At 40.9% G+C, this 12,558-nt stretch overlaps 1 protein-coding gene across 1 annotated transcript in view; it reads left to right on the top strand.

Moving 5' to 3' along the window:
• The window catches only part of MUC6 (mucin 6, oligomeric mucus/gel-forming), a 75,908-nt gene that overhangs the window by 26,124 nt on the left and 37,226 nt on the right, over positions 1–12,558 (top strand). Inside the window, exons 26-34 of the mRNA XM_083586906.1 lie at positions 390–575; positions 1,949–2,188; positions 3,225–3,381; positions 4,673–4,822; positions 5,358–5,423; positions 6,192–6,227; positions 7,098–7,133; positions 8,642–8,674; positions 10,279–10,326. Of these exons, the coding sequence (XP_083443032.1) occupies positions 390–575; positions 1,949–2,188; positions 3,225–3,381; positions 4,673–4,822; positions 5,358–5,423; positions 6,192–6,227; positions 7,098–7,133; positions 8,642–8,674; positions 10,279–10,326 (952 nt within the window). The remainder of the gene's footprint in view (positions 1–389; positions 576–1,948; positions 2,189–3,224; positions 3,382–4,672; positions 4,823–5,357; positions 5,424–6,191; positions 6,228–7,097; positions 7,134–8,641; positions 8,675–10,278; positions 10,327–12,558) is intronic.

Below are 12,558 nucleotides of genomic sequence, written 5' to 3'. Positions count from 1 at the left end.
TGAGATCTACAGATGGAGGGCGGTATGCAAATTTAAAAAGAATAAATTAATAATAATAATATTGTGAACTGTTCACTCTTTTGTAGCCAAAGGCTAAACCAAAGGGGGTGAGGAATGGAGATGTTTAATGAGTCTTGGGTGATTACCTTTCTAAAGGAAGAGCAGCAAAGTTGTAGACAGCACCCTAGAAGTGTCTGTGTGTACTGTATTGCAGTCTTGAATTGTCTGCAAGTCTCTTTTGTTAAAAAAAGATTGATTAGGCTCCTCCCATAGAGCTGCTAAAACATAGACCAAATTACATTGCACACAAGTAAACGGCTCATTCTTTGCAAAAGTCTACAGAAATTCTGTTAGATAGCTTTTCTAGTCACATGTTATTTTCCTTGCAGAATCTGACAATCACTTTGGCAGACAGAACATACACTGTCTCTGGTTGGAATCCTATGACAGAGTTCTTTATAGAAGAGAATGCCCTCCACTTGATTATTGAGATTGCAATCCCTGGCAAATATGACATGTCCCTTGTCTGGAACAGGCACATGAACATATTCATCAAAATATTCAGAGGAGCAAAGGTAATAAATAACCTCTTACCATGGGGCTTCAGGGGTGGCCCTTTGCTGACCGGCGCAGCTGCAGCGCAGACAGTGGGGAGCTAGGGGACTTGTTCATCCTTGCAGCCAGAAGGGAACATTAGAACTTCTACTGTTGCATAATGTGAAAGAGGCCTGTGATGTGAGTCAATCATGTCAAGGCTTGTAAGTCAGGTGGAGGCAGTGACCTGGCCCAAACCAGCTCTGCCTTTTCCCTATAAAAGGGAATGGTGCTTGGACTCTGGGCTCTTTTGATGATACTGGATTTCCCACCCTCCCACCGTATTACATGGTGGTTCTGCCTAAAGGTGAGTGGGTTGGATTGTGTGAGCAGCTTGCTATGGAATGCTCGGTAACCCTATTTGGGGCCAGGGAGGAATTTTTCCCTGCTGGCTAATTGGTCTGTCTGCCGGTTTTTCACCTGTCTCATAGGAAATGAAACAACTTGGGCAGATAAGTCATTGAGTTTGGCTCTTTAGCATTTGGGTACCCTGCTAAAAGGGTGTAGGAAGAAGTATTGCTGCCCGGGAGCCCACACAGGGGCAGCCCTGGAGGGAGCATCACACTCTAATGTACGTCGGGGGGCAACCTTTTTTTTAGGGTCGACCCACCTCATTATCAACCAATTGGATGGTTGATCTTAGATACATACTCAGTGCCTTCACCGAAACCTGCTTACATCTATAATCAGTAAAGCTGTGGCCTATTTCAACCCAATGCCAATGTCCTGTGTCTTATTTAACATGGCTGCCCCCAACACTGGGCAGCACACTCCACACAACTGGGCATGCAATGTGAAGCCAATTCCTAATCCGTTGTTTCTTTGCCTTTCTTGGGAAAGGCGAATAAAGCTGAATGGGAAGTTGCAGTGCCAAAATTTGTTGTAAGGAGAAATTTATGAGGAAGATTTATCACAGGCTAGTCTCCGCAGAGAAATGATAAGACAGACACTCTTTGCAGTTCCACTTTTCATATTTTTTTTACAAGGCAAAGTGACTGTGGGCCACGTCAGATTGAGCAGGAAACTGGAGGTGGGACTATTTCTTTGTCGGGTGTTTTTCTGCTCAAAATCATACTCCAGCTGCTTTTCTAAGAGAAGAAAGAGATGTGGGGGAACTCATATAGATATATCTCCCCTAAAAATGGGAAAGCAATGCAGGGGCTAATTTTAAACAGAAGAGTTGTCAAAGAAAGGACTAAACAGATCCTTTCTCTCCACTTGGCTCCACCATCACTGGTCATCCACTCAATATCAATATCATCCACTCACATGGCTCATTTACATTTTAAAAGGTTCCCTTTTTATGTTTTGTTCTGACGTCCATAACTTTTATTTTTATTTTACTCTAATCTAGGATCACCTCTGTGGTTTATGTGGTAATTACAATGGGAATGTAAGAGATGACTTTGAAACTCGAAGCAGATATGTGGCATCCAATGAACTGGAGTTTGTGAATTCCTGGAAAGAGAATCCCCTTTGTGGGGATGTGTTCTTTGTGGCTGATCCATGCAGTAACAACCCCTATCGCAAAGCATGGGCAGAAAAGAAGTGCTCCATTATCAACAGTCAAGTATTTGCTTCCTGCCACAGCAAGGTAAAAGTTTATCCTATGCTTTAAGATAGTAACATTGCCTCTTCAAGTGCTAACATTTCCACCTGTGCATGCTTCCAAATGCCAGCTGCCTTTTTATTGTTTTGAATTGATGTATTTAATTATGTATTTATCTACCTCTTTAAAAAAAAATCCTTCCTTTACAGTGGAGGTGGGGAGGTAGATTGGGACGAATCGCCAGCGCAATTGTGCACAGATCAGGCCTAATGCTGACCATGAGCCCCACCCTCAGAATGCCCCATTTTGGCTTGGCCAGCAGAGATACTACTGGTGGGCCTCCCCCGCCCACCTCAATGAAGGCAGTGGAAGAAGGAGGTCTCCATCAATGGAGTGTCATGAGTGTCACTCTGTTGGCATCAGGTGGGAGAAGTCTGGCTGAGCCAGTGGAAGCCCACAGAGAGATGCTTCCACTCAATCCATCACCAGCCCTGAGCCCAGCATAAGGTGGGGGTTTGAATTGCAGCCTAAACCGTTAAAATATTACAATAATAAAAGATCAGCAGTTAAAACAACACAGAGAATCACAGAGAAAAATCCAGCAGTGATTTCATGATGTGATTGAAATTAACAGTGCAGTCTTATACATGTCTCCACATAGAAGTAAGTGCCAATGAGTTCAATGAGCCTTATTCCCTGGTAAGTGTGCATAGGATTGCAGCCTGGTAGAGCAAACCAACTGTGGTGGGAGAGGAGAATTTGTAGCCTAGGAAGCACCATAGCCAAGCCCTCTCAGTCTTGTATTGGCTATGGTGGATCTGGGGTGGGGGCGCTGTTCTTCCCCAGCAATGCCAGTGTTCTCATCTTTCTTTGTTTTACATTTTCTTCCCATTGGTTCCTTTGGAAGGGAAATTTGCTGGGCCAAATATCATTCTCTGTTCATACAGCAGATGATACTGTAAAGTGCATGTGTGGTTTGATTAGTGGATATTGCTTGTTTGGTCCCACTGAAAATGTAAGGATGAACTTTTAATTAACACCAACTTTCTGGTTTGGCTTCATTGTTCTTTCCCTGCCCCAGGTGTACCGCAGGCCTTATTATGAAGCTTGTGTCCGGGATTCATGTGGCTGTGACACAGGAGGGGACTGTGAGTGCATGTGTGATGCTGTTGCAGTGTATGCAAAAGCATGCTTAGAAGCTGGCGTCTGTGTTGACTGGAGAACCCCAGACTTCTGCCGTAAGTTTCTTAACAATGCCTCTTTTAAAGTGTGCTGGGTTTCTTAAAATGCATTGATACTTCTATATGTTAATAATATTCAGAACTGGATAATACCTATTAAGTTTGCTGACTGCTAAAACTATGGAGCAGGAAGCATTATATTTTTAGAGCAGTGTTTTCATGAACCGTATCAACCCTCTGAAGTCGATTCAATGAGAAGATCAATAATTGTGGCCAGCTGCCACCACTACAAGCAGCTTGTCCTCTCTGTCAAGCCTCTCTTGCACAGTGCAGATGTAGGAGTGCCTTTAATGTTTTCTAGGTGCAGCTGCAGCCACAGGTAAATTATTAGCACATTATGTGCGCAATTGTGCAACAATGAAGCATATGAAGCCTACCCCTTCAATCACGCCAGTTTCTCAGTGCAGCATTTCACATGCAGAAATTTATCAGTGGACAATCTGATTTGGGACAGAATCCCTGGAGCTAGGAAGTTTTAAATCCAGTCTTGGCACATGACGAAAAACTGGATTCTACACAGATTTCTTTACATCTCAAGTCAAAGTACAGCCAAATCCATCTGGTCCACTGCCAAAGACATGGCCAAGACATTCTTCATTTATGTAAAGAAGCCTTGCTCTTCTAGATTTCCTCAACACTGAAGCACCAATATACCCCATGTATGGAAGCATTCAATGACCCAGTTTGCATGTAAACCTAAGCCAGATCATGGCTTAATGCAAATGTGTGAGCATGCAGATTTCTGGAAAGGAATTCACAGCTGGTTAGGCCTTCCTCCAGTGCTGCTGTGAGGTAAGCCGTGGTGTGGCTTTGCATGCCATCAAAATCCAGGCTCATGGCTTGTTTCACCATGTTGTAACCAAGGATTTTTGTCCTTGGTTTACAATTCAGGGTTTGTCTGGAGACCACAAGCCTGGGCTCAGACAACATCCTAAGCCAGAGCATGGCTGGCTTGACAGCAGCAGCAGGACAGAAGAAAGAAAAAAACAGTAGTGAACTCCTCTTCAGGAAACTGCACCCTTGCACATTTGTGCTAAACTATGGTTTGGCTTAGTGTTGTGACTGTTGCATGCAAACTGAGCCAGAGTGAGAATATGGCCACAACCTTCAAGGATGAAATCAAGTATAACATAAGAAACAGATAATAAAGATCTTTCACTAGATGCTTCCATCTTTAAATGAGTTTGCCACAGGGGAAAACAATGCAATGCTTCTCCAGTGTGCTATTTTTTCCTTTAGGAAATGTAAGTGGATAGATTGAATAACAATCACTTTCTCATCTCTTTAGCTGTCTACTGTGACTATTTCAACAGCCACAAGAAGAATGCCATGGATGGCACCTATCATAACTTTATTAATGAACTGAATTGCACCTGGCATTATCGCCCCTGTAAATGTCCATACCAGCTACTAACCTTCAGAGAAATAAACATCGAAGGTATTTCCCCCCTACTTTTATAAAACAGAAACTGTGCTAGCAGTGGCGGAGCTTCATGCTTCGGCACTGGGGGGGCGGGGTGGAGAGCAGGCAGGGTCGGGGCTGGCGTGTATCCCGGGGGGCATGACGCGCTACCCGCAGGGGCATGGTGCGTGTCCTGGAGGCAGGGCACACCGCCTGCAGGGGCATAGCGCCCAGCACAGGGGGGGCAGCCGCGATGGCACCCTACCGGGATCGCGCTGCCAGGGGCAGTGCACTCCCCCTGCACTCCTCTTCCTCCGCCAGTGTGTGCTAGATATTATTGATAGGAAACTAGTAGTAAGTAGGCAAAATGCTTTTGTAAATCTTTTACAAAACAATTCGTAGGAAATAATAGGCCTGAATTCATGATTGGAAATGTGGGTTTATAGCTGGTTCTCTAAGTCTGTCTTATACATTACAGGAATTCTTCTTTCTGAAACCTTTTTCTGAGACTAGTGTTTACCTAAAACTTTTACTATATGCATGATGAACAATATTTCCTCTTTGCTCCTAGGCTGTTACAACTGTTCAGAGCATGACTACTATAATCCTAAGGAGAAAAAATGTGTGCCTTGTAGCGGTAGGTTAAAAAGTCCACTTTCAAATTCCTTGCTTCCAACATTTCCTATTTTAAGAAGCATCATTTATAGTGAAATCCTTTGCATGTTTACTGATTTCATTGGGACTTTTTCCCTAATGTGGATAATATATATAGGATTACACTCTTATTTAACCGTCTTATTTAAGACTCTTATTTAACCAGAGGACCTCTTAAAACTGCCATTGCATTATCTTCACTTATTCATTTGTTTGTTCTTAACTTTAAGAAATGTACAGTACTATGTACTGTACTATATCTACTAGAGTCTAAAGTTTAGGTGATTCAGGAAGGATGTGTATACAGTGGTTGATGAAAAAGTAGTAAAATCATAATTAGCTAGGATTAGAACATCCTGGTCTTGCATATCCTAGTCCCACACTCTAATCACTATACCACAATAAATTAAAACTTCTCATATTACTTGAATCCTGGAATTCTAGATTACTTCTTCATATGCAGAGTTGTACTTTTACTATTGAAATCGGAGGGAAAATATATTATTTGCAGCAAATCCTCATTATGGAAAAAGTATATAGCTGAAATAATAATAATAATAATAATAATAATAATAATAATATAGCAGTGGTTAGCATCACAACACCATCAACAAATTAGAGTCACTTAACATTCAGTAATTTTTCTACACAAATGTTGCTTCCATGCAAGAAAACTAAATATGTAAAAGTCTATATTTATATATAGGCTTTTCTGTTGTACAACTGTAACTCACATTTGTCTTTTCACCAGGTCCAGTTTCCCCAACTCCTCCATTACCAACCACAAGTGAGTATAAGATTTTGAAATGTATATTTCAAAGTATGTAACACTGAATATAATGTCTATTTTGTATAGGGATGAGAAATGATCCATTTGCCAGTATTGCATAACAATAATGGTGATTATGATGATGAACAGAAGACACAGATATGATGATCTATCAAATAAAATCCACTGGGGGGAATCAGAATTATTTACATGATGTACTGATGTTCGTAAAACACTCGACCCCTTTGATCTTATAAAACATTGCATATTCCATTTTATACTCACTGCTACATTGCACTCACAGTTTTATACTTACTATTTTAGCTTTTAAAAACTGGTTTTATTGATAATTTTATGGTGTTATTCTTCTTTTAAATGGCTTAGTCCCCCACCCTCCTTACAATCAATAATAATAATAATAATAATAATAATAATAATAATAATAATAATAAAATTTTATTTATATCCTGCCCTCCCCAGCTGAAGCCGGGCTCAGAGCGGCTAACAACAGTAAAATAATACAACATTCTAAAATCATTTCATTATAAAATTAATTCAATTAATTCAAGCAGTACAGTCGACTTGCAACCTGCACAAATTTAACGTGCGTGAATACGCATCACTGAAAAAAGGGGCAGGGCAGGCATCTGGAGGGGAGGACATTGGCAATACCACCAGCCCACCCCACCCAATTTGGAGGTGCAGTGATCATTGGAGACTGTGTGAGAGGCCTTAGGAGAGCATTTGGAGGGTTTTTATTTTATTTTTTGCTATACACGACTGGCTTTTACACACTTTTGCTGGAACGTAACCCCCACATAAGTTGAGTTGACTATATATAAATTGTAGGAAACAAATAAATAAAATAAAAAATTGTCTTTCCACCAGGTTCACTTTCTCCAACTACCCCATCACCAACAACAAGTGAGTATAAGATTTTAAAACATGTATTTTGAAATATATGACACTGAGTTGAATGTAAAGTCTGCATAGTGGTAGGAAACAATCAGTTTGCCTGTATTGCATCATAATAATAGTGGTGATGATTATGGTGGTGAACAGAAGACAGAGATATGTTGATCCATCAAATAAAATCCATTTTGGGGAAATCGGGTTTATTTACAGGAACCACCCTTTCCTAGGATAGAATCATAGCTGTCAACGTTTCCCTTTTTTAAAGGGAAATTCCCTTATTCCCAATAGGATTTTCCCTTAAAAAAGGGTAAAGTTGACAGCTATGGTTAGAATCAGCAGGTGATCAGTGCATAGTGTATGAGGATGAACATCTCACACATGCAGTCCTCATCAATACTTCACAATATGGATGGAGATGCATGCTCATATCAATCCTGTTACATGGACGAGAATGCTTATCCCCATCTACTATATGCACATGATTGTGATCCTCAAATCATTAGTTGTGTGTTACTCATCATATGTTAACACCTTGTCATTTGCAAATATGTATGGAACTAAGAATTTTGTTATTTAGACTCTGCAGAGACCACAGTCCAAAGAGCCAGACATCATCTACATGTTCTCATATGAAGTATTGATTCAGTCTGGTACCTTTCATAGTGAATTAATTTACAGCCTTTGGCAGTTGTAATGTTTACTTTTTTTTAATGTTTCTCGAAGAAAGAATAGAAATGGGATATATTCATATGGGCAAAATAATTCACAGATATATAGAGTAATGAGCCAAACACACACAGGGTTATGTGCACTTTGTGCAAAAAAAAAATAAAATCAAAAGCTGCGCACTGCAGAAAATTTGTGAATAAAGTGATTTTGCATGTTGTTGCCTATTTAGTATGTAATCATGGAGGAGAGACAGGGCTGCAGATATCCAGATTTTATATGTTAGGCAATCCCAAGGCCAAATTGTGCTTCCACCCTTCCATTTGCTTTTTTTAAAAAAATGAACCCAGTGTTTGACCACTTCTCTCCTCCTCTTCTTACATCCCTATTCTCTGCTTCTTTGTGTTTCTTGTGACACTAGTTTCACACTGCCAGTTTTATTTCAGATGCATTCTGAGGAAAATGGTACCCAAAAGCTCTGATTCAGGCACAACAAGCAATGTTTTTAAGCATTGAAAGTTGGGGTGTCAAGAGAAAGGAGTTGCCATTGCTCCACAATAAATGGCCCTAAGTACCCCCCTTCCTCCATTCCTAAAACCAAAGTGAGCTGTTTTACTTCCTCCCTGAAAATGGTTGGAATGTTTCCTCCCCCTGCTTGGCAGTTTACCACTTGGGAATGGTGTGTGTTAATTGAACAAGCAAGAATTCTGATGTTTCCAGAACATTGAACCCTTTGATTAAAAAATAATAATACTTGACTATATGAATGAAATATACTGGTGTTCTCAAAACTCAGAAGCTCCTCAATTTTATATTCTACATTATGCTCACACTTCTTCTCTTTTCCATAGCTCCAACACAGACCACAGCATCTCCGAAAACAGGTGAATATAAGAGTTTAACACATGCTACTTACAGGTATATAAGTTACACTCTTGTGCACTGAAAGCAACAAGTCCATTTTCCAGTATTGCCCAATAATAACAAAGAACATAAAACACAGGTATGCTGATCCCACAAGCGTGATCTGTGAGGGGAATGAGACTTTCACTGCTGGGTCTATTTTGGATGTGAATGAACATTCGCCACATGCAGTCCTTGTTATTCCTGCACAATTTGGATAGCTATGTATGTTATCATCCATCCTGCAATCAGGATGGGGGGAAATGAGTTTGTGTAACAAGTTGTGCATAATTCAGTATGTCCCAACATATTGTTATATGCTACTGTTTCCAAGGTGCCAAAAGCATCTTACATTTAGATTCAGCATACAGGTAGGTAGCCATGTTGGTCTGCCGTAGTCAGAAGTGTGCATGCACACGAAAGCTCATACCAATAACAAACTTAGTTGGTCTCTAAGGTGCTACTGGAATGATTTTTTTTTATTTTGTTTAGATTCAGCAGTCATTATAGTCACAAGAATCACACTTGCCATCTATATTTTCTTTACATGAGATAGTAACTGAGGCCACAGTCATATCCTCATGTACCATGGAGCAATTCCCAATGAATTCAGTAGGATTTACTTCTGTGTTCATGTTCAGGAAGGGACGCAGGTGGCACTGTGGGTTAAACCACAGAGCCTAGGACTTGCTGATCAGAAGGTTGGCGGTTCGAATCCCCATGATGGGGTGAGCTCCCATTGCTCGGTCCCTGCTCCTGCCAACCTAGCAATTCAAAAGCACGTCAAAGTGCAAGTAGATAAATAGGTACCACTCCGGCGGGAAGGTAAATGGCATTTCCGTGTGCTGCTCTGGTTTGCCAGAAGCGGCTTTGTCATACTGGCCACATGACCCGGAAGCTGTACGCTGGCTCCCTCGGCCAGTAAAGCGAGATGAGCGCCGCAACCCCAGAGTCGGTCACGACTGGTCAGGGGTCCCTTTACCTTTAGACATGTTCAGGGCTGTTGATAGCTGTTTTATAATTCGAGTTTGAAGTGGAATTGCAAACTATGTTTTTTCCATGAAAGAAGGCACAAGAGGAGGGTGGAGCATATGAGCTCAAGGCCCATTCACATAATATGTCATGTTACATCTCAACAACCCTATGTTTACAGAAAAGTGATACTAAATCAAAATAAATAAATGGATCACATCTGTCTGTCTTTGCATAGTTGCCAATGGGAAATCTTAAAATACTTTGACATTACCTTCCTCTTGAAGAGGTTTCTGAAATTAGTCGTGGAAAACAAGATGATATTTAAACCAATGAGCCACTTTTGAGGGGTTGTACAATTAAATAGCCAAGATGCCTCATGGTATGCTATCAATAATAAATGTTACCAATATGTTACTCAGAATCCCAATCTCACACATTTAGATTCCATTAACCGCACAATAAAGAAATGGTTTCAGTGCTGTCTCTGTGAATAATAATTATTCAATGAGACCTCGATTAATCATGTATTTTAGTCTCATTAAAATATGAATGCTGTGTGGATTGTTTGCACTCCTTAATTGAAATGTATTTTCCCACTTCTGCTTTGTAGCTCACCCTCACCCTGTTACAAAACCGCAAGTCAAAGTAACAACAACAGGTCAGTTCTATTATCCGTTTTGGTTTCTTGCTGATTACCTCCAACAGATGGCTATCCAGGCACTGCTTGAAGACATCTGGGAAGCGAGGACTTATCCTCTCCCCCACCACCTGTAATTGGTTTCCTTGTCTGGCTATTAACAATTTGCTCCCAAAGTTGAACTGGCAAGATGGAGTCTCTGCAGGTGAGTGTTCCCCATGTCTGATAAATAGTCCAAATGCCTGCCCTGGATGGGGCTATACTCCCTCAGGAGGAGCAAGTACACAATTTTAGGGGTGCTTCTGGATCCAACTTCGTCACTGGTGGCCTAGGTGGCTGTGAGTGCCTTTTATCAGCTTCAGATGGCTACAACCCTGTCTGAACCTGGATAGATGGACCACAGCATCTCAGGAATGGATACATTTGAGATAGGGTTACTTCCCTAGGGGCTTCCCTTGTACTTGATCCAGAAAGCACAGCTGGTGCTGAATGGTGAAGCTTGATAGCTGTCAGGAGTGAGACCCTGTCAACATATTATGCTCCTATGAAGAGATCAGCACGGCTGTTGATTTGCTACCAGGTCAAAATATTATTAATACAGTGGTACCTCGGGTTAAATAATTCGTTCCAGAGGTCCGTTCTTAACCTGAAACTATTCTTAACCTGAAGCACCACTTTAGCTAATGGGGCCTCCTGCTGCCGCCGCACTGCTGGAGCACGATTTCTGTTCTCATCCTGAAGAAAGTTCTTAACCTGAGGTACTATTTCTGGGTTAGCAGAGTCTGTAACCTGAAGCGTATGTAACCTGAAGCGTATGTAACCCGAGGTACTACTGTAGTGTATAAAAACATCAGGAACTTTGGACTAGACTAGTTTACTTAAAGGATTGCCTTAGCCCATGTGGCCCATTTGACGAATTTGATCTGTCAAAATGATGGTTTTACAAGTGCCACCTAACACTTCCTTTCAGCTTGCGATGAATCAATCCTTCATTGTGGTAGCACATATTCTCTGGAACTCCCTGCCCACTAATATTATTGTGCTGTACTGTTTTCAGTACCTGTTTAAAATATATTTGTTTAGGAAAGCCTAAAAAGACATACAGGATGATAATCAGATAAGGAAATCAGCTAAGAAGGAGACAAAATGAAATATACAGACCTAACGTAGCCATGCTTATTAATTGCAGTAAGTCTGCTCTGAGTAAACCTTAGTTGAATAACACCCCCCCAAATTAACTTGTAACTTTATTTCATATATTCATTCAAGCCAGCTGATTTTATATTTTGAGAATATCTATGACCATTTGTTTTTAATGTTTGATTCTATTAGTATTAAAAGCAGTATTTTACATTGTTCAATATAAACTCCATGGAGATTTTTATTGATTTAAAGGTGAATAATTTTAAATAATTAATTAAAACATGGTCCCAAAAAACACTATATAAGCCTCATAACCCCAATTAAAACTTGCTGGTTCTCTGCAACATAAAACAACAACAGCTCCATCTAGGAAGCAGGCTGAAATCCCACCTGCCTGCAGACTGTCTCGCCAGAGTGGCACATGCTCTGGTTATCTCCCGCTTGGACTACTGCAATGATGAGCTCTATGTGGGGCTACCTTTGAAGGTGACTCGGAAACTAAACTAATCCAAAATGTGACAGCTAGACTGGTGACTGGGAGTGGCTGCCGGGAACATATAGTACGTTTCCGAGCACAATTAAAAGTGTTGGTGCTGACCTTTAAAGCCCTAAACGGCTTCGGCCCAGTATAACTGAAGGAGTGTTTCCACCCCGATTGTTCAGCCCAGACACTGAGATCCAGCTCAGAGGACCCTCTGGCGGTTCCCTCACTATGAGAAGCAAGGTTACAGGGAACCAGGCAGAGAGCCTTCTCGGTAGTGGCGCCTGCCCTGTGGAACGCCCTCCTATCAGGAAATAAGTCAAGGAAATAAGCAACTATCTGATGTTTAGAAGACATAAGAAGGCAACCCTGTACCGGGAAATTTTTAATGTCTAATGTTTTACCATCTCTTATGTGCTTCAAGCCACCCAGAGTAGGTGGAGAAACCCAGCCCAGTGTGCAGGGTATAAACAATAAAATTATTATTTTGTTCTTAACATAAGCAGAGAAAGCAAAACTTATCTAGTATGTTGTTAACAAGGCAAAGCAAAAACAAACAGTTGAAACAATATACCTTAAAATAATGAATGCCAGCACAGAATAATCCAAATTACAAATAGAAACAATAC

This window comes from Podarcis filfolensis, assembly GCF_964270895.1.
Source record: "Podarcis filfolensis genome assembly, chromosome: 1".
NCBI lineage: Eukaryota > Metazoa > Chordata > Lepidosauria > Squamata > Lacertidae > Podarcis > Podarcis filfolensis.
The sequence above is the reverse complement of the archived record's forward strand: the minus strand, read 5'-3'. Positions and strand labels throughout refer to the sequence as shown.